At 40.5% G+C, this 23434-nt stretch overlaps 1 protein-coding gene across 8 annotated transcripts in view; it reads left to right on the forward strand.

Annotated features, from left to right (window-relative positions):
• LOC133623351 (ADP-ribosylation factor-like protein 15) overlaps positions 1-23434 on the forward strand; it is a 314561-nt gene that overhangs the window by 178911 nt on the left and 112216 nt on the right. For all 8 annotated transcript variants that reach the window (XM_061986568.1, XM_061986570.1, XM_061986576.2 and 5 more), the window contains one exon: positions 6253-6461. In XM_061986568.1, the coding sequence (XP_061842552.1) occupies positions 6253-6461 (209 nt within the window). The remainder of the gene's footprint in view (positions 1-6252; positions 6462-23434) is intronic.

A 23434-nucleotide genomic window follows, 5' to 3' on the forward strand; every position in this document is an offset into this window, starting at 1 on the left:
GCCACAGCTCCAATCGGCCACCTCGACAATAGAGGTATGGAACATTGTCCACTCGGACTCAATGTCCAGCGCCTCCCTCGTGACATGTTCAAAGTTCTTCGGAGGCTGGAATTAAAACTCTCTCTGACAGGAGACTCTGCTAGGCGCTCCCAGCAAACCCTCAAAATGCGTTTGGGCCTGCCAGGTCTGTCCGGCATCCTCCCCCACCATCGCAGCCAACTCACCACCAGGTGGTGATCGGTAGAAAGCTCCGCCCCTCTCTTCACCCGAGTGTCCAAAACATGAGACCGCAAATCCGATGACACAACTTCAAAGTCGATAATGGGAACTGCGGCCTAGGGTGTCCTGGTGCCAAGTGCACATATGGACATCCTTATGTTTGAACATGGTGTTCGTTATGGACAATCTGTGACGAGCACAAAAGTCCAATAACAAAACACCGGGGGGCAACAAGAATTGCCACCCCCAGCCCGTCGCCTCTCACTGCTGGCAACGCCAGAGTGGAAGAGAGTCCAGCCCCTCTCAAAAGAACTGGTTCCAGAGCCCTTGCTGTGCGTCGAAGTGAGTACGACTATATCCAACTGGAACTTCTCTACCTCGCGCACTAGCTCAGGCTCCTCCCCCCCCAGCGAGGTGGCGTTCCACGTCCCAAGAGCTAGCTTATGTAGCCGAGGATCGAACCGCCAAGTGCCCTGCCCTCGGCTGCCGCCCAGCTCACAATGCACCTGACCTCTATGGCCCCTCCCATGAGTGGTGAGCCCATTGGAGGGGGGACCCACGTTGCCTCTTCGGGCTATGCCCGGCCGGGACCCATTTTTTTGTGTTTAGGAAGAACAACTATTTTTCCTATCAAAAATGTGTCTATTTTGCATTTTGAAAAAAAAAAAAAAATGGATTACTGGTATACTGGATTAAAGTTCGGCGGTAAAACGATATCAATATATGCCCCAACTCCGGGCCTGGCTCCAGAGGGGGGCCCCGGTGACCCGTGTCCGGGCGAGGGAAATCGGAGTCTCAGTTGTTGCATTTTCATAGAGGTCTTCGAGCTGCTCTTTGTCTGATCCCTCACCTAGGACCTGCTTGTCTTGGGAGACCCTACCAGGGGGCATGGAAGCCCCTGGACAACATAGCTCCTAGGATCATTGGGACACGCAAACTCCTCTACCACGATAAGGTGGCAGCTCAGAGAGGAGTGATTTTTTTTCAAGTCGGTGGAAACAAGTGATGAGTAATTGACGACTCATTAAGTGTATGGCTACCTAAATTCACATTGATAGTGTTGCATAATGGTTAACAATAGAGGTGCAACAGTGGTACAGGTAACCCAGGGGTCGGCAACCCAACATGTTGAAAGAGCCATATTGGACCAAAAATAAAAAAAACAAATCTGTCTCGGGCCGCAAAAAGTTAAAAGCCTTATTTAAGTGTTATAAAGAAGGCAACACATTAAGTTAGTCTCTCAGAGCGTGAGATAACTCCTGGAAATTACTGGCTTAAAACTGCCAAAGGCATAGATGTGTGTGCCCAAGTTAAAAGAAAGGACAGGCTGTCTTCTTCTAATGGATTTATTACAATCTTTGCAAGCTGGGTAACGTTTGCTGTGGTCTGAAACAACATGGCAACATTTGCTGTGGTCTGGAACAACATGGCACACAATCAGAAATATTACATACAGATAATGTTTCATGAGACATGCAGATATAAATTAAACACACAAAAGACATAAGTAAAGGAAATTTAATGATCTCAAATATACCTACAAACGAGGCATAATGATGCAATATGTACATATAGCTAGCCTAAATAGCATGTTAGCATGGATTATTATTAGCACTCCACGCAAGTCAATAAAATCAGCAAAGCTCACTTTTGTGCATTCACACAGCATAAAACGTTTGGTGGACAAAATGAGACAAAGAAGGAGTGGCATAAAACACGTCTTTCTGTGGCAGCAACGGAGAAAGTTGTACACGTAAACCAACTACAGTGAGTTCAAGGACCGCCAAATTTAGGACAAAACGGTGCTGGCCAAATAGTCATCAGTGAAGCAAACAACAAACATTAAACAGAGGGATTTCTAAAAATTAGTAAGGTTTGTGTTTTCTTTGTCCTCCAACATTACTAAAACAACAAATATATTTTTCCCGGATCTTTTTCCATATTTTAAAAAGCTCCAGGGAGCCACTAGGTCGGTGCTAAAGAGCCGCATGCGGCTCGAGAGCAGCAGGTTGCTAACCCCTGAGGTAACCAATGAAACAGTCCATACCTCGATTTTTGAACTACCATTTCGGTTCATTTTCGGAATGTTTTTTTGTGTTTAGGAAGAACAACTATTTTTCCTATCAAAAATATGTCTGTTTTGCATTTTGAAAAAAAATAAATGGATTACTGGTATACTGGATTAGGGTTTGGCGGTACAACGATATCAATATATGTCGCGATTGAGTAATCGACGTCAATAAAAAAGTGCGTTCGATAAAACGTTCGCTATTTTTTTTCTTTTTCATCGGAAGAAACCAGAAGTTAGCCGTGCAAAACAGGAAGTGATCACCGATCAGTGGGAGTGATACGCTAACAGCCAATCAGGTAACAGTATCAACTATCATGTTTGGTTGTGGCATCTTGTTGTCTGGCGGTTGATTCTTTGCATGGAGTGAGAAGAGAAAGTAAAAATGAGTGCTGCAGAAAGCAAAGAAATTGCCGATAAAAGCCACCTTGACAGTATGGTAGTCTTTTGGATTTTTTAAAATTGACCATTTTAGACCAATGTGGTCTGCAAATGATGCAAGGCGCTCGTCTTCACCAAGACTGGTAATTCCACGCTCACCCTTTAGAGCACAGCCATAACTTTTTGTCACTAAACCTGCAGAAAATAGTTCTCAGGTTTCTCTTTGTTTACATTTTCACACTGTGCACTATTTTGTTACACTTGATTAAGCATTTCTTACATATTCCTTATTTTGCACCTTCTGTTTAAGAGATTATTGTTAAGTGTAGAATGTGATTTCATAATTTTCTTGGCATTGTTAGTTTGTTTTCCATGTTTGTGTTAACATTTCCTTTCTGCATTGTTAGTGTACATTGAATATATTTTTCTCCTGGTCCTTATTTTTCATTAAAAAGTCCATAATTATGGACTATAAAACATTTATATCGTGATAGAGTGTTCAGCCATACTGGACTGCTTTCCCACACCACCCGGCACAGACGTGGAATCAAATGTCCCAAAAACTGCGAGAGACAAAATGATTGCCTTCTACAAGCATTAACTCCATTTAGAAAATGTTGACTCCGGTTGCAGAAAAATCCTCTGGTAACATGCAAAACATGAACAACAACAACAACAACAAGTCATTGCTTACGGACATGTTGCCTTAAATGCATCAGGACTGAGACCTGCTAGAAGCGTAGCCATGTTTACTTCTGCCAGTCCGTTCACAATACACATGGTATATTTTTATACATAAAAAGATGGGATTTAACAAAGCAAATTAGATATGGCATCATACCTTACTTACTGTGTGAACGTAGCTGTTGGAAAATATGCATATTTGCCTTTTAATGTATTAAAGAAATTGCAAGCGGTAGAAAATGGATGGATGGATGCATGGATATTGAAATACTTCAATAATATAAACTCAATGATAACTGAGTAATACATACACTAATAAGAAATATATTCAAATTGTCATAATTATGTTGTTTAATGCTCATAATTCCAGGGTTTTGTGAATGCACCTTGTGTGTCGTAAATGTCATTGGTGCATAAAGTGTTCTTGTGTTCGTAGATAGTTGTAGAAGTCCATGTACGTGGCGGCCATCTTAGCATTTTCTACCGCTTCTCCTCTCTTGGGGGGGCTTGAGCCTATCCCAGCTGCACTCGAGCAGAAAGACAAGTGGCCACCTCATTGCAATATTGACAATTTCACACACTGTTGCCAATCAGCCTATATGCGTGGAAAATAAATCATAACTTACTTATTTATCAATCCACTTAGTTGCAAAGCACTTGTTGCTGGTGCCTGAGTCGTTTCCCTTTAGGTTTTTTGCTCAGGTTTAGGTATCCATCCCTCACCTCTACTGTGGCTGGAATCTGAGGGTGATAGTAAGAACTATTGTTGTTGCTGCTATAATTTACAAATGACTTTGCTTTCAAATTCCATGAAATTCCGAATCCCCGTGACTCATGACGTCATAGAAGTCCTGCTGTCAGACCAACAGGTGGCAGAAGGAGCCAATGGGACGTGAGGGACATGGCAACAGATGAGAGGGTCACTCTCAAGTGGCACTTTGTCCAGCAGCTTTCTTCAGAAGGGAGAAGGAAAGAAGGGCAAGGAAGTGTGGAGTGAGGAGGGCGTGAAGGAAAGGGAAAGGAGGATGTCTCCAAAGACATGTTTTTCTATGACATGAATCGTTCATTCCTTCACATAATGACTATTCATTCGGTAGTTTCCAAGGCACCTGCTTGAAAAGGGAAATCCACAATGTCAGGACCTTGTTGTGAACTTCGATCACCCTGTTGTGTTGAAAACAATGAGTGCGATATGTGTCATACAGCTGTGTGAAAGTTTTACCTTAAGTAATATCCCATTTTGCTGAGTTACTGTATCAAAGGCACAAGTACTGTAAACGTACTGGCATGGCTCTGACACAACTTGTTGGTCTCCATGGGTGTCCCAATCTGATATTGATATCAGTCTCCAAAAAAAAAGTATCAGTTTGTATTGGCTTGCATGAAAAATGTGCGATACAAGCAGTCCTGCAGCGTGTTTACTTGTGTGTGGTATCATGTGCGATACAAGCAGTCCTGCAGCGTGTTGACTTGTGTGTGTAGAGGTGGGGTGGGGGGGTTACTCACATATGCGGTCCTCTCCAAGGTTTCTCATAGTCATTCACATCGACGTCCCACTGGGGTGAGTTTTTCCTTGCCTTTATGTGGGCTCTGTACCGAGGATGTCGTTGTGGCTTGTGCAGCTCTCTGAGACACTTGTGATTTAGGGCTATATGAATAAACATTGATTGATTGATTGATTGATTGATTGATTGATATCATGTGTGATACAAGAAGCCCTGGAGGGTGTTTGCTTGTGTGTGATATCATGTGCGATACAAGCAGTCCTGCAGCGTGTTGACTTGTGTGTGATATCATATGCGATACAAGCAGTCCTGCAGTGTGTTGACTTGTGTGTGATATCATCTGCGATACAAGCAGTCCTGCAGCGTGTTGATTTGTATGTGATATCATGTGCGATACAAGCAGTCCTGCAGCGTGTTGACTTGTGTGTGATATCATGTGCGATACAAGCAGTCCTGCAGTGTGTTGACTTGTGTGTGCTATCATGTGCGATACAAGCAGTCCTGCGGCGTGTTGACTTGTGTGTGATACCATGTGCGATACAAGCAGTTTTGCAGCGTGTTTACTTGTGTGATATGATGTGCGATTCAAGCAGTCCTGCAGTGTGTTTACTTGTGCAAAGATGGACAGTTAACATCTAAATGTCCTCCAATAAACACACAAGGTTGGTCTTTACTTCTGTTTTAGTCATTTTCAAGAGGTAAACATGCTGGGCTATAGGCTACTAGGGGCTAGCAGCTACACAACAGCTAAGCATACAATAGCCCACAAGCTAGACATACATGTCCTAAATCGAACAACATTTCAGTGTAAAACAGCACATTTTGTCAATATAAACAAGTATCAAACAATTATAATTGTGTATTTATCCAATAACAAAATCCGTCATGGGCTTAACATCATTAATTATTGAAACCACTAGGTGTTGGCAAAACAGGTCACCACTCCACTTCAACTTAAAGAAGGCACACGTCCATTGCAGATGGTAATAATAACTAGGTTAGTGTTTCTCATACCTACCATTGATCCTTGTTTGACTCATTTCACTTCATCAAACCCTTTCTAACATTCCACACTACAAAATAAAAGTATGTATGATTCCTGCTGATATCGTATCGGGTCAATACTCAAGGTTCCAGTATCGGTATTGTATCAGAAGTGAAAAAGTTGTATCAGGACCCCCCTTCTGGTTTTTGATCCATTTGTTGAACATAGCATGAACAGTACCTTAAAAAGGGATACATTACAAATAATGTAAGTCAACAAAAACGCTGATTAATTTAAATCAACTTTTTGTGTGTCAGGTTCAACTGTGTCATTTCAAACACATAATGGCCGCCAGCAGTGACATCAGTAGCGACAATGACACCTTCTAACGGCGTCACGTCCTTCCACAGGTGCTGACAACATCAAGAAGTATTGGTGTCGCTACTACCAGGGGTCACAGGGCGTGGTCTTCGTTTTGGACAGCGCTTCATCAGACGAGGACCTTGAGGCGGCGCGTGCAGAGCTGCACTCGGCCCTGCAGCACCCGCAGCTCTGCACGCTGCCTTTCCTCATCCTCGCCAATCACCAGGACAAGCCCGCTGCAAGGACGCCAAACCAGGTAAGCTCACAGCCTCTGGCGACGTACGTTCAATGTGACCTCTAACGGAACATGAAGCAACTGAGACATGTTCTTAGATTCACTTTACACAACCACTGGCTGCTGTGGACTACCCCTGGGATATTATGTTTGGCACGTGTCGTGTGCTTGTTTGCATGCCAGTGATGGATTCATGCAGGAACTCGCTGCACAGCCATTGTATATTGAGATGTGTGCTGGGCCTTCACACTGACTGATGACCTTACTTGTCTCCACCTGCTGGGGACATCTAGGCCATTATGACAATTAATGATGGCCTTTTTACACCACTGGAACCTTGACAGGGACTTCCTAGGGCTGGGCGATAAAACAATATCTATATATATATATTTATATATATATATATATATATATATATATGTATATATATATATATATATATATATATATATATATATATCGTGATAGTTGGTTCTCGCCATGAAAAGGGTGGAGTGCCATCTCCGGGTTGGGGAGGAGGCCACGGGGAAGACCCAGGACACGTTGGGTAGACTGTTTCCCGGCTGGCCTGGGAACGCCTCGGGATCCCCCGGGAAGAGCTGGACGAAGTGACTGGGGAGAGGAAAGTCTGGGCTTCCCTGCTTAGGCTGCTTCCCTGCTTAGGCTGCTGCCCCCGCGACCCGACCTCAGATAAGCGGAAGAAGATGGATGGATATATATATATATATATATATATATATATATATATATATATATATATATATATATATATTTATATTATGTATGTCAAAAATGTATATAAAATATATATACATACTGTATATATTTATTTTAACTTCTTTTTTCAATTGATTAAGAATGGTTGCAAACAAGAATCGCGATTTAAAGTTAAAATGTAAAGTACCAATGATTGTCACACACACACTAGGTGTGGTGAAATTTGACCCATCCCTTTGTTCACCCCAAGGGAGGTGAGGGGAGCAGTGGGCAGCAGGGATGGCCGCAGCCAGGAATCATTTTTTGTGATTTAACCCCCAATTCTAACCCTTGATTTTAAGTGCCAAGCAGGGAGGTAATGGGTCCCATGTTTGTATAGTCTTTAGTATGACTCGGCTGGGGTTTGAACTCACAACCTACCGACCTCAGGGCGGACACTTTCTAAATATTTATTATTTATTCATTATATGATTTATTATTTTTTAGATTTATTTGAAAATCTATTTTTTGGACCCCCCTATTAACAGATACAAAACACTTATATCCTGATACTGTTTTCAGCCATAATGTAGGGTATAGATGTTTTGTTCTTTTTACTGAAACAGTAAAGTGGTGGTTTAGTGTGTGAGGAATATTTAGCCATCATAAGTATTTTCATGTTCTTGAACAGGCTTCAAGGACAACCTGTTTTCTTTGCACTTGTCAGTAAATTGTCCATGAAACTGTTTTTTGGGCTCCAGCACACCAATTCCTTTTTTTAATGATTTTGAACTTCCCTGGAAGCATATAAACTTGTTTTGCTGTTTGGCAAGATGATGGTTGGCCGTATCACTTTTATGTCAAGCGCTTTATTCCATTGTTGTCCTTTACACGGCGTTACACTCTCTAGTTTTCTTTTGTCTTGCAGCAAAAGACAGGCTGTATCAGTTGAAAGGCATGAATGTCATGGAGTAGTCATGGAGTAGTAGGTCATGTTATCACCTCCCTGCAGAGCAGAATTAATCACTCTTTGTGGAGGCTGGATAAAACAACAACACGTCTGTTCCACCTTTCCCTCGCTGTTCTCCGCGCACAGACGGGAGTCTGGTGGTGTTGGATGTTATGGCTGGCGTTCCCACTGCGACTCTCGCTTGCGTTTCCCCCCAAAAACGGGACTCTGGCTGTTCTAAAGACGTGTATACACACACACACACACACACACACACACACACACACACACACACACACACACACACACACACACACACACACACGTGCATCATCTGGCGAGGACTATCTCCGAAGGATTGACCAAGATGGATGCCTGCCGAGAGGGCCATCTGTATTTCCTTGTGTGGACCACCATGGACTGCAACTCTTAAAGCAGGGGTTGACAAACGTTTTGGCTCAGGGGCCACATTGGCTTTTGAAATTTGACGGACGGGCTGGGTGAGCACATGATGCATTAAATCATATCATATCTGTTGGAACTAAGAGTAGGCTTCTCAAACATGGGCTGTTTTATCATATTCAACAATATCAAATCAGAACATTAAAGAAACATACAAATGGTATCAAATCAGAAAATTAAAGAAACATACAAATGGTATTAAAAGGTAAACACTTACATTCTCTTTCAGTGGGAGCAGTGTTGTTGATCACCTGTTTTGCCAGTGTGTAAGAAGCCTACTATCAGTTTGGTTGTGGCAAAACCGATCTTTGCTCAATTCTGTTTTAATATTTGGCGAGCCGGATGTGGCCCTGGGGCCGTAGTTTGGAACAGTTGGAACTCTTCACAGTAAAGTCACTAATCTCACTGATGTCAGTTGGAACTCTTCACAGTAAAGCCACTAATGTCACTTATGTCAATTGGAACTCTTCACAGTAGAGTCACTAATGTCACTGATGTCAATTGGAACTCTTCACAGTAGAGTCACTAATGTCACTGATGTCAATTGGAACTCTTCACAGTAGAGTCACTAATGTCACTGATGTCAATTGGAACTCTTCACAGTAAAGTCACTAATGTCACTGATGTCAATTGGAACTCTTCACAGTAGAGTCACTAATGTCACTAATGTCAATTGGAACTCTTCACAGTAGAGTTGCTAATGTCACTGATGTCAATTAGAACTCTTCACAGTAAAGTCACTAATCTCACTAATGTCAATTGGAACTCTTCACAGTAAAGTCACTAATGTCAATTGGAACTCTTCACAGTAGAGTCACTAATGTCACTGATGTCAATTGGAACTCTTCACAGTAAAGTCACTAATCTCACTAATGTCAATTGGAACTCTTTACAGTAGAGTCGCTAATGTCACTGATGTCAGTTAGAACTCTTCACAGTAAAGTCACTAATCTCACTTATGTCAATTGGAACTCTTCACAGTAAAGTCACTAATGTCACTGATGTCAATTGTAACTCTTTGCAGTAAAGTCACTAATCTCACTGATGTCAATTGGAACTCTTCACAGTAATGTCACTAATGTCACTGATGTCAATTGGAACTCTTCACAGTAAAGTCACTAATCTCACTGATGTCAGTTGGAACTCTTCACAGTAAAGTCACTAATGTCACTGATGTCAATTGGAACACTTCACAGTAAAGTCACTGATGTCAATTGGAACGTTTTACAATAAAGTCACTAATCTCACTGATGTCAGTTGGAACTCTTCACAGTAAAGTCACTGATGTCAATTGGAACTCTTCACAGTAAAGTCACTAATCTCACTGATGTCAATTGGAACTCTTCACAGTAAAGTCACTGATGTAAATTGGAACTTTTCACAGTAAAATAACTAATCTTACTGAAGTCAATTGGAACTCTTCACAGTAAAGTCACTAATCTCACTAATGTTAGTTGTAACTCTTCGCAGTAAAGTAACTAATCTCATGGATGTCAATTGGAACTCTTCACAATAAAGTCACTAATCTCATGGATGTCAATTGGAACTCTTCACAGTAAAGTCACTAATCTCACTAATGTCAATTTGAACTCTTCACAGTAAAGTCACTAATGTCACTGTTGTCAATTGGAACTCTTCACAGTAAAGTCACTAATCTCACTGATGTCAATTGGAACTCTCCACAGTAAAGTCAGTAATGTCACTGATGTCAATTGGAAATTTTCACAGTAAAGTCACTAATCTCACTGATGTCAGTTGGAACTCTTCACAGTAAGGTCACTAATGTCACTGATGTCAATTAGAACTCTTCACAGTAAAGTCACTGATGTCAATTAGAACTTTTTACAACAAAGTCACTAATCTCACTGATGTCAGTTGGAACTCTTCACAGTAAAGTCACTGATGTTAATTGGAACTCTTCACAGTAAAGTCACTAATCTCACTGATGTCAATTGGAACGTTTCACTGTAAAATAACTAATCTTACTGAAGTCAATTGGAACTCTTCACAGTAAAGTCACTAATCTCACTGTTGTTAGTTGTAACTCTTCACAGTAAAGTCACTAATCTCATGGATGTCAATTGGAACTCTTTACAGTAAAGTCACTAATCTCATGGATGTCAATTGGAACTTTTCACATTAAAGTTACTAATGTCACTGATGTCAATTGGAACTCTTCACAGTAAAGTCACTAATCTCATGGATGTCAACTAGAACTTTTCACAGTAAAGTCACTAATCACATGGATGTCAATTGGAACTCTTCACAGTAAAGTAATTAATCTCATGGATGTCAATTGGAACTCTTCACAGTGAAGTCACTAATCTCATGGATGTCAATTGCAACTTTTCACAGTAAAATCACTGATGTCAGTTGGAACTCTTCACAGTAATGTCACTGATGTCAATTGGAACTCTTCACAGTAAAGTCACTAATCTCACTGATGTCAATCGGAGCTCTTCACATAAAAGTCACTGATGTCAATTGGAACTTTTCACAGTAAAATAACTCATTTTACTGAAGTCAATTGGGACTCTTCACAGTAAAGTCACTAATCTCACTGATGTCAATTGGAATTCTTCACAGTAAAGTCAATAATATCATGGATGTCAATTGGAACTCTTCATAGTAAAGTCACTAATCTCATGGATGTCAATTGGAACTCTTCATAGTAAAGTCACTAATTTCATGGATGTCAATTGGAACTATTTACAGTAAAGTCACTAATGTCATGGATGTCAATTGGAACTCTTCACAGTAAAGTCACCAATCTCATGGATGTCAATTGGAACTCTTCACAGTAAAGTCACTAATCTCATGGATGTCAATTGGAACTCTTCATAGTAAAGTCACTAACGTCACTGATGTCAATTGGAACTCTTCACAGTAAAGTCACAAATGTCACTGATGTCAATTGGAACTCTTCAAAGTAAAGTCACTAATCTCACTAATGTCAATTGTAACTCTTCACAATAAAGTCACTAATCCCATGGATGTCAATTGGAACTCTTCACAGTAAAGTCACTAATCTCATGGATGTCAGTTGGAACTCTTCACAGTAAAGTCACTAATCTCACTGATGTCAATTCGAACTCTTCACAGTAAAGCCACTAGTCTCATGGATGTCAATTGGAACTCTTCACAGTAAAGTCACTAATCTCATGGATGTCAATTGGAACTCTTCACTGTAAAGTCACTAATCTCACGGATGTCAATTGGAACTCTTCACAGTAAAGTCACTACTCTCACTAATGTCCATTAGAACTATTCACAGTAAAGTCACTACTCTCACGGATGTCAATTGTAATTATTCACAGTAAAGTCACTAATCTCACTGATGTCAATTGGAACTCTTGACAGTGGACGCGACAACACTGCTCTCTTTGTTAATCCAGCCTGCGGGGTCACTGGCTCACTGCTCTTACGTAACGTGATGTGTCCTTTACCATATTGGATACGCCTTTGTATTGACTTTTGGGTACTGTTTGCAAACACACATGTGATGTGGAAGCGCCCAAAGGCCTTATTTGCACTTTGTCAGCAGGGCCATGCCAGTTCAACTTACAGAAAGTAGGTCTGCTTTAGAGGCCATGGCTGCTGTCGTGGCTGATACAACTGTGCTATAAGCGCAGAGGCCTTTCCCAGGTTTCCCATTTCACTCCATTACGGGCTCATTATTAAGGCTGAGCGATATGGATGAAAATAAGTGTTCATTATCCATCGATATAGTTAATTACCGTATCTTCTGGACTATAAAGCACACCGCGATATAAGCCGCACCCACTAAATTTTAGAAGATAAAAATAGTTTTTCCATAATTAGCCGAACCAGACAAATAAGCCACAGATATATACGTTGCAAAATGAGTTGTTTACAAAGTAAGATTATGTTCATGTTTATATATATTAGGGTTGTGCGGTATACCGGTACTAGTATAGTATCGCTGTACTAATAAATCAAAAACGGTACTATACTCCGTTTGAAAAGCACCGGTACCCCATTTTTAAAAAAACATTTTAACAGGCATGACGGCGCGTGGATGTTCTCCCGAAATGCGTTTGTCATTCTTGTTTGGTGTGGGTTCACAGGGTGGCGCATATTTGTAACAGTGATAAAGTTGTTTATACGGCCATCCTCAGTGTGACGTGTATGACTGTTGATCAAGTATGCCTTGCAGTCACTTACGTGTGTCTGCAGAAGCCTCATACAACATGTGACTGGGCCGGCACGCTGTTTGTATGGTGAAAAAGCGGACGCGACGACAGGTTGTAGAGGACGTTAAAGGCAGGGCTATCACGGCACGCCCTTATTATTGTTGTCCGGGTGAAAATCGGAAGAAATACGGGAGAATGGTTGCCCTGGGAGATTGTCGGGAGGGGCACTGAAATTCGGGAGTCTCCCGGAAAAATCGGGAGGGTTGGCAAGTATGTTGCTAGGTCGGGATAGCCATTCAAAGAAGGTGAATTCATTAAAAAGTGCATGTTAGATTTTTTTAAGAAATCTTTTCTTGCGGCCCAGCCTCACCCAGTTTCTGCATCCAGTGGCCCCCAGGTAAATTGAGTTTGAGACCCTGCCGTAGGAGGATACAATAGCTCACCGGCGTCACCGCTATCAAGAGCTAGCGCGCCTGAATGTAAGCAAATGCCATGGGTAGATTTCCACCTGCATCCACTGTAATGATACCAAGTACAATAGTGTATCTCGTCGATACTACTATGATTACATCGATATTTTTTATCGTCATTAAATCTTTTTCCTTTTCGAAAAAATTCATATTATGTTCATAAACTCAGGAAATACGGCCCTGGACACATGAGGACTTTGAATATGACCAATGTACAAAATTCAAAACCAGTGAAGTTGGCACGTTGTGTAAATCGTAAATAAAAACAGAATACAATGATTTTCAAATATTTTTCAACTTATATTCAATTGAATAGACTGCAAAGACAAGATACTTAAAGTTTGAACTGGTGAACTTTATGTTTTGCAAATATTATCTCATTTGGAGTTTAATACCTGCAACATGTTTAAAAAAAGTTGGCACAAGTGGCAAAAAAGACTGAGAAAGTTGAGGAATGCTCATCAAACACTTATTTGGAACATCCCACAGGTGAACATGCTAATTGGCAACAGGTGGTTGCCATGATTGGGTATAAAAGCAGCTTCCATGAAATGCTCAGTCATTCACAAACAAAGATGGGGCGAGGGTCACAATTGTGTGAACAAATGCATGAGCAAACTGTCAAACAGTTTAAGAACAACATTTCTCAATGAGCTATTGCAAGGAATTTAGGGATTTCACCATGTAAGGTCTGTAATATCATCAAAAGGTTCATGCTGAAAGGTACATACAGGTTTTAGAGCAACATATGTTGCCATCCAAGTAACGTCATTTTCATGGACGCCCCTGCTTATTTCAGAAAGACAATGCCAAGCCACATTCTGCACGTGTTACAACAGTGTGGCTTTGTAGTAAAGAGTGTGGGTACTAGACTGGCCTGCCTGTAGTCAGACCTGTCTCCCATTGAAAATGTGTGGCGCAATATGAAGCCTAAAATACCACAACGGGGACCCCGGACTGTTGAACAACTTAAGCTGCACATCGAGCAAGAATGGAAAAGAATTCCAAACATATGTTTAATGTACCCTAAGATTTTTTTAAATATTGGTATCGGGACCACCCTAATGTAAATGTTTAATTGTTTTCAAACGGTGCCTGTAACACAGCAGTAAAACAGCTGATCAAACAAAACAGAAGTCATCGTAATGGACCCACTAGCTGCGGAAGCTAACTCTCCAATCAGCTAAACAGACTCATTAACTCCACGGTGACGTGTAGGTGAATTTACTGAGGAATTTGTGAAACTGAAACAATACAAAAAGAATGCCATTGTAAGTTAACAACACTAACACAGACATTTGTGAATGTGTTAGCATATAAGCTAATGCTAACAACACTAGCTTCATTACATTACGATAGCACGTACAAATATGCATGAAACATTCCTACAGACATCACACTTGGGAGGCTTTAATAAGTATAAATAGTTTTAGTTATACTGTGAAACTTACAAACGTTCCTTGAAGTGATGAATGATGAATCCACACGAGTAGAAACGCTATGGACGGCTAGAAGAAGACAACAAAGACATTTAATAATACCGCATTTTATCGCTGTAATGATAATACCGTGATATTTGTTTACTGTCAGAAACTCATACCGGCCTGGGCCTATTTCTTTTTGTTGTTTTGTTTATTATCCAATAAATACTCTCTCAAAGTAGGAATATCACACTCCTTAAAATATGTGCACAAGCTTAAAAACATTGCTTTGCTTTTATAGAATTCCATCAGCGGTCTCATGAAAACCTTAACAGCATCCCCCATGTGTGGAAAAAGGAGCTGACTTGTTTAGTCTGCGTCACTAATGCCTTTGCTATTATGTTTTCAATTGCATTTGTGGAGTGTTGCCGTGCCCTTTTGTGCACACTATCACTGACTCATGACTGTGTCACTTGGTGTTCAGTGACTCACAATAGACCAGATGAAACCCAATCCGTGACCAGTCACTGGCCACACCACGTGCTCACTTGCCTTTCCCGTCAATGAAGTAATGACATGTCTACCTGCAGATTATGTTGTGCCTCACACGCTCCAAAAAGGAAATAGGAAGCTTGGCTGACCGCTGGAGTGTGCCAGAAGAAAGCAGCAGGTCTCCATATGTTATCCAAACATTTGCTCAACTCCCTCTAGGCTTTATTTTAACCTCTCCACAGGTTCCTCATGTTATGTATACAGCATTCATGACAAGATACACACCTGTCTTATATTAAACACTTCATTTATTTTAATCAGAGTAAATGTACTCAGAGTACTGTTACTATAAAGTAGTATGACTCAAGTAAAAGTCATCTTAATATAGTAACTACTTGTTATTGAACACCTCTTAGAATGAAGGTGTACAAATAAGGAATACATAAGAAATGCTGAAATCTGAGAACTATTTTCTACGGGTTCAGTTCCAAGAAGTCACGGCTGTGCTCTAAAGCAGTGTTTGTCAACCTTTTCTGAGCCAAGGCACATCTTTTTTCATTGAAAAAATTCTGAGGCACACCACCAGCAGACAACATAAAAAAATGAAACTCAGTAGCCGATAGTGACAATAAAAAGTTGTTCTCGCAATTGTTGGATATGAATTCAAACCATAACCAACCATGCATCACTAGGGATGATGTTTGTTAAGAAATTATCGATTTCGATGCCATTATCGAATCCTCTTATCGAATCCTCTTATCGAACCGATTCCTTATCGATTCTCTTATCGAATCCAGATAGGTTGTTGTATATGGAAAAAAAACACACAATACTTGGTTTAACAAAAGCTCACTTAAATTTTTTAAGAATAAGATAAAATAAATAAATAAATAAATATTGACTGTTGTTACCCAAAAAAACAAATAAATAAATATTGACTGTTAGTGCCCCTTTAAGTGGGCCACCAAAAATACATGCAGGGAAAATCCTGCATTCTTTTGTATTGTACAGCACTTTACATTTGAAACAAATCTCAGAGTAATGGTGTTGTTTACTTTTTGCTCCATTGCATGTCAGCAAAATACAATTATTAACCTACTTGTATTCGTCTGTGTTCACCAAGTTGAAGGAGAGGATATTTTTCACCGTCATTCTCGTTAGCTTGCGAGTAATGTTGTTACTCTCCTCCTCACTCATCTTGCTGCGCTCTGCGTTATACCTCCCCATGGTAAATGGGTTAACGCTCTGTGCAACAGAGGAAACACTGCCCTGGTCAATCTGGATGTCATGAATGTCATCATCTAAAATAGGATAACGTTAACATTATCTTAATTCACATCTTGCAAGCACTAGTTCATTAGACAGACCTGCAAACTCTGGAGTGGTGTAGGCTACAAGATACCGTTAACGTTATCAGACACATACAAAAAGGCTAATGTTACCGTTAGCCACTGACTATGCTTATGTAACGTTAGTCTAGCTAACATTACTGCAGTCCTGGTTGACATAAGAGGTAACGTTATTTTAGCCTAAAGGCTACATGTGAGCAGATATGGAAATTAACCGGCAACAGTTAACGTTAGTTACCCACCGGCACTATCACTGGGACTGCAGGTTGAAGCAGAGGAAGAGGGGCGTGCTTCGTCATCTCTGTCGCTGCTTCTCCACGTATCGAAGACACGACACGTTTCTCTAACCTTCAGGTTATGTACGGCCTGAACATGTCTCAACATGTTTGTTGTACTGCTCCCCTTACAGGAAAGCGAAGCCTGGCAATAATTGCAGATAGCCGTTTCCTTGTCGTATTTCTTAGTAAAGGGAAGCCATGCCTTGGAGCATTTTTTCCGATCCATTGTTGTTGCTGCTTCTGTATCTGCTGCCAAATGACTGAGCTATGTCATTTCCTGTGACGTTTGAATCCATGGAATCGGTTCTTTTCTTATCGAACAATTGGGAGAACCGGTTTTCGAACATCATCCCTATGCATCACTATAGCTCGTCTCAAAGTAGGTACTGTCACGACATTTCACATCACGCCGTGACTTATTTTGAGTTTTTTGGTGTTTTCCTGTGTGTAGTGTTTTAGGCTTTTCCTCTTTTGTTGGTATTTTCCTGTAGCAGTTTCATGTCTTCCGTGAATGCTATTCTCCGCACCTGCTTTGTTTTTGCAATCAAGACTATTCAAGTTGTGTGGAGCTATCCTTCTTTGTGGGGATATTGTTGATTGTCATGTCATGTACGGATGTACTTTGTGGACGCCGTCTGCTCCACACGCTGTAAGTCTTTGCTGTCATCCAGCATTCTGTTTTTGTTTACTTTGCAGCCAGTTCAGTTTTACTTTCGTTTTGTATAGCCATCCCTAAGCTTCAATGCCTTTTCTTAGCGGCACTTAGCGGCACTCGCCTTTTGTGTATTTTTGGTTTAAGTGTTAGATACCTTTTTCCCCACACGCTGCCTCCCGCATATTGTGATCAAGACAAGCCATGTTCCCGACATCTACAAAGCAATTAGCTACCTGCTGACACCTACTGATATGGAAGAGTATTACATGGTTACTCTGCCGAGCTCTAGACAGCACAGACACTCAACAACGGCACATGGTTGTGAAATTACATAATCTCCCACGGCACACCAGACTGTATCTCACGGCACACTAGTGTGCCGCAGCACAGTGGTCGAAAAACACTGCTCTAAAGGATGAGTGTAGTATGACTGGTCTTGCATCATTTACAGACACATTGGTCTGACTACGGCCCATTTTAAAGCAAAATCCCAAAACCCTTTGGTAAAACTTCTTGTTTTATCAAGAATTCCTTCGCTCTCTGCAGCACTCATTTTTACTTTCTTTTCTCACTCCTTGCAAAGAATCAACTGTGAGACAACGAGATGGCACAACCAAGCTTGACAAATACTGTTTCCTGGCTGTAGAACCTCCAGGTTCTGTAACAGCTTCTTCCCTCAGGCCGTAAGACTCTTGAACGCATCATAATTAAATTATCCCCTCAACTCCCCCAAAAATTGATTAACTCGCTGGAATAAAAAAGACAATATAACATACATCCATAAATGTGGACGCATGTGAAAAAGTGCAATATATTTATCTGTACAGTAATCTATTTATTTATTTATATACAGTATATTTATTTATTTTATATATATATTTATATATATTTATTTATTTATATATGCACCTTATTGCTTTTTTATCCTGCACTACCATGAGCTTATGTAACGAAATGTTGTTCTGTGCTGTAAAGTTCAAATTTGAATGACAATAAAAAGGAAATCTAAGTCTAAGTCTAAGTCTAAGTCTCGCGTGTTCATGCAACCAACTTTGTTCGCAACTTACTTTCTTTCAACGAAGAAAATATATATATATCAAACACATTTTTTTTGATATCGCTATACATATTGATATCGTTATATCGTCCAGCCCTAGGCTTCAGTGTGTTGCCGTAGTCAGTTTTTTGCTATTAAGATGAATCCAGTCTTTTGTTACTCCTGAAAAAGTATTTATACTCTAAGTATTGTACTTTGTATTGTATCGTTCATCTTAGTTGTAGTTTTCATTACCAAATTTGGAGGTGTTAAAATCGGCATATATAATTCGAATTAGTAACATGTGTAGCGCATATCCAAAGAAAACAGTGACTCGCAGTAAGAATACGCAACAGAGTATGAAAATGAACATTTATATCACCATGTGTCAGTACAAATTTTGACATTTCAGCCTAAAAGAATTTTACTTCCAACTAGACTCGAGAAAGCTTGTTGCGGTAAGTTGTAGATAATTTTTTTGTTTGTTTTATATATGCTAACATTAGCCCTGTCCAGTTTATGTGAGCTGTTTAAAAAAGTATGTTTAATAAAACAAAATGCGTAAAACAAACAAATTGTCCAAGCCAATGTTGATCATATTCAAAACTTTAAAAAAAGTATCTGTCTAAGGTATTCTTATTAAATGAAGATAAAACACCTCAATCTGCGATTAATCACGATTTAATTGGAGTTGGGACAATGCGATTAATTGTGATGGATTACTTTCATCGTTTGACAGACCTAACTAGTTTTAGTACATTTCAATTTACAAGTGACATTACATTACACATCAATCAATCAATCAATGTTTATTCATATAGCCCTAAATCACAAGTGTCTCAAAGGGCTGCACAAGCCACAATGACATCCTCGGTACAGAGCCCACATAAGGGCAAGGAAAAACTCACCCCAGTGGGACGACGATGTGAATGACTATGAGAAACCTTGGAGAGGACCGCAATGTGGGTAACCCCTCTAGGGGAGACCGAAAGCAATGGATGTCGAGTGGCTCTGACATAGTATTGTGAAAGTCCAATCCATAGTGGATCTAACATATTAGTGAGAGTCCAGTCCATAGTTGGGCCAGCAGGAAACTATCCCAAGCGGAGACGGGTCAGCAGCGCAGAGATGTCCCCAACCGATGCACAGGCGAGCGGTCCACCCCGGGTCCCGACTATGGACAGCCAGCACTTCATCCATGGCCACCAGACCTGTGTGTCTCCCCCTCCACAAGAGAGAGGGGGGCAGAGGAGAAAAGAAAAGAAACGGCAGATCAACTGGTTTAAATAGGGGGTCTATAGAAGCATTTAAGTCCCATCTTAAAACTCATTAGTAGACACTTGTGATTTAGGGCTATATAAATAAACATTGATTGACATTGATTGCTATTTAAAGGCTAGAGTATACAAATGAGTTTTAAGATGGGACTTAAATGCTTCTACTGAGGTAGCATCTCTAACTGTTACCGGAAGGGCATTCCATAGTACTGGAAAACGCTCTATAGCCCGCAGACTTTTTTTGGGCTCTGGTAATCACTAATAAGCCGGAGTTATTTAAACGCAGATTTCTTGCCGGGACATAAACTTTCTTGTTCTTGTCAAAATTCTAGCAGCCGCATTTTGTACTAACTGTAATCTTTTAATGCTAGACATAGGGAGACCCGAAAATAATACGTTACAGTAATCGAGACGTAACGAACGCATGAATAATGATCTCAGCGTCGCTAGTGGACAAAATGGAACAAATTTTAGTGATATTACGGAGATGAAAGAAGGCCGTTTTAGTAACACTTTTAATGTGTGACTCAAACGAGAGAGTTGGGTCGAAGATAATACCCAGGTTCTTTACCGAGTCGCCTTGTGTAATTGTTTGGTTGTCAAATGTTAAGGTGGTATTATTAAATAAATGTCGGTGTATAGCAGAACCGATAATCAGCATTTCCGTTTTCTTGGCGTTGAGTTGCAAAAAGTTAGCGGACATCCATTGTTTAATTTCATTAAGACACGCCTCCAGCTGACTACAACCCGGCGTGTTGGTCAGCTTTAGCGGCATGTAGAGCTGGGTGTCATCAGCATAACAGTGAAAGCTAACACCGTATTTGGGTATGGTGTCGACAAGCGGCAGCATGTAGATACTAAAGAGTGCAGGGCCAAGAACTGAACCCTGGGGAACTCTGCACGTTACCTTAACATAGTCCGATGTCACATTGTTATGGGAGACGCACTGCATCCTGTCAGCAAGATAAGAGTCAAACCAAGACAAGGCTAAGTCCGACACACCAATACGTGTTTTGATACGCTCTAATAAAATATTATGATCGACGGTATCGAAAGCAGTGCTAAGATCAAGAAGCAGCAACATAGATGACGCATCAGAATCCATTGTTAGCAATAGATCATTAGTCATTTTTGTGAGGGCTGTCTCCGTAGAGTGATTTGCCCTGAAACCTGATTGAAAAGGTTCACAGAGATTGTTAGACACTTTCATTTAGCTACTGTGCAACAATTTTTTCGAGGATTTTCGAAATAAAGGGAATGTGGGACACCGGTCGGTAGTTTACCATGAGGTCAGGATTGAAGTTAGGTCTTTTGAGCAGAGGATGAATAACCGCTTTTTTGAAGGCTAGGGGAACAGTGCCAGAGGAAAGTGGTAAGTTTATAATATTTAGCACTGATAATACAAACTGCTCCTTGATAAGTTTCCCAGGAAGTGGGTCAAGTAAACATGTTTGTTTTATCCCACTTACACGCCGTAATAATTCCTCTGTTATTTCATCAAAAAAAGAAAGACTATTTTGGAGGGCAGTATCCGTCGTATATACAGTCATATCTGTGTTAATAGAACCCAGTTGTAGCTGGGATGCGTTGTCTTTAATCTCTTTTCTAATGAGTCAAATTTTCTTATTAAAGAAATTCATAAAGTCATGTGCCGAGTGGGTGGAACTACTGGGAGGAGTCCCTTGTTCGGTTTGCGACGCTAACCCAACACTAATCAAAAATTTACGATCATTTTTGTTGAGGCGGATGAGATTTGAGTAATATTTAGCTTCAGCTAAGGTAAGCATGCATTTATAAGATATTAAACTATCACTCCATGCTTGATGGAAAACCTCAAGTTTAGTCTCGCGCCTTATGAGCTCTAGTTTCTTCTGTAAACCATGGGCTACGCCTTTTAGGGGCCCTTTTTTGCTTTAGCGGTGCTATACTATCAATGGTTTCGCGCAGGGCGTTGTCAAAGTTGTTAGTGAGGTTATCAATATAGCCGACATAATTTGGGAATGGTGCCATTACCGAAGGCAGTAGGTCAGCAAGAGTCATCGTTGTGGCAGCATGAAATAACAATGTCTAAAGGTAAAAAAAAATGTTAATTGTAATAAACTCATTACATTCCATATTAATAAAAAGTGCATTTGCTTCTGAATGATACATTTCCATGCTATTGTAAATTATTCAAAACATAAGAGGTTCTTCCTCAATTGTTTGTCTAAGCATGATTTATTGATAAAGATCAAAATGCTGGGCTATGGTGCTTAATATTAAATGTTCCACTTACTGTAAGAGTAGGCATGTCTGAAGCATGTCTCCCCACTCCGCTCTAAGTGCAGTTCTGCTCCTACACGTTTATCATCCATGTTTAGTACATGATTGTGGATTAGGAACCTACATTGTAAATGTCTTTTCCCATAAAAGTTGTTGTTTATTGCAATGTTTAACCAATGATCTATTTGAAGACATCTACCTATTCGGAGTAATGGTAACAGGACATCTGCTGATTGGAGGAAGTGTTGCCCTGGTGTATTGACAAATTTGGAAGCTGCCACAAATGATTGAAGAATGGGCAGAACTGTGGGCACTCAGACCTTTGTGGTTTCTGAAGTAAATTGCAAACTAGATAACATCTTGGAGAAGCTGTCTGCTCTGCAAGGCAAAGTTATAATCAATTTGAGTACCTGAAATGGACAATTGAAGTGAAACGTTTTAAATAAGTTTTTGCTCGCTCAAACACAAACATTCTAATCTGCATTTCGCTTGGCAAGGTCGTTACTACGAGACTCCCTCAGAGGACAGTGACAACAAAGACGCTACAAATTCTTAGCCCTTTTTTCATGGTCATACACCTGTTGTTTGTGGACTTTTGTTGAACTGACTCGCTGTGTTATCGCACTGCGAGAAAACCAAGGTCGGGAGACACGCAACTCTTCAGGCTTACGCGCATCCATGGAAAATACACGGCACACACACACACACACACACACACACACACGCACACACACACGCACACACACACACACACACGTACCCCACCCTCTTACGTCGCATCCCCTACCCCGCCGTATGATGGCTACTGTAGCAGCGCCCCTGATGGCGGCAGCTTGGGGCCGCGTGTGCGCCCCATCCCCTCTGTTGTAAGTCTCGAGTTTTGTGTGTCGTAATATGTGCTTATGTTGCTCGTGGTATTTTTTCTGGTCTCAACCTGAGCCCCCCCATAGATCTTAGTTTGTCCCCCCCTACGTTCACCTTTCTACTCGGTCTGTAAGTCTTGGGGCACCGTTCGATTCCATTCTTAGGAGTCATGATACGATTCAAAAGTGATTCTCGATTCAAAATCCATGCTTGAATAACATTGGTTGCCAGTTCTATGATGAACTACATTAATAGATAATTAGCTCTGATACATTTCTATGTTACTTAAAAGAAAACTGGTTTTGTTTATTAAAATGCTTTTGCGAACATTTACTAAAGTCAAATACAAACACGGCAACAAGAGAAGTATCTGTGCAGCACATATAGATCATCTACATCAACAATATAAGTGGCTGGACAGGACAGATTAAAAAAAAAAAAAGTAAGTTTTTTTTCACCGATTCAGAATTGTTTTAAATAAGAATCAGACTTTCTCCATCAGTCTTCCTGTTCCTAATACCCGTGTACTGTATGTCTGTTCTTGGACGGGTTGTACTGGAAAATACAACTATTTTCTTGTACTTTTTAAGTGCAGTGACAATAAAGTTACCCCCAACTTTTTGCTGTTA

The sequence above is a fragment of the Nerophis lumbriciformis genome, linkage group LG12, assembly GCF_033978685.3.
Source record: "Nerophis lumbriciformis linkage group LG12, RoL_Nlum_v2.1, whole genome shotgun sequence".
Taxonomy (NCBI): domain Eukaryota; kingdom Metazoa; phylum Chordata; class Actinopteri; order Syngnathiformes; family Syngnathidae; genus Nerophis; species Nerophis lumbriciformis.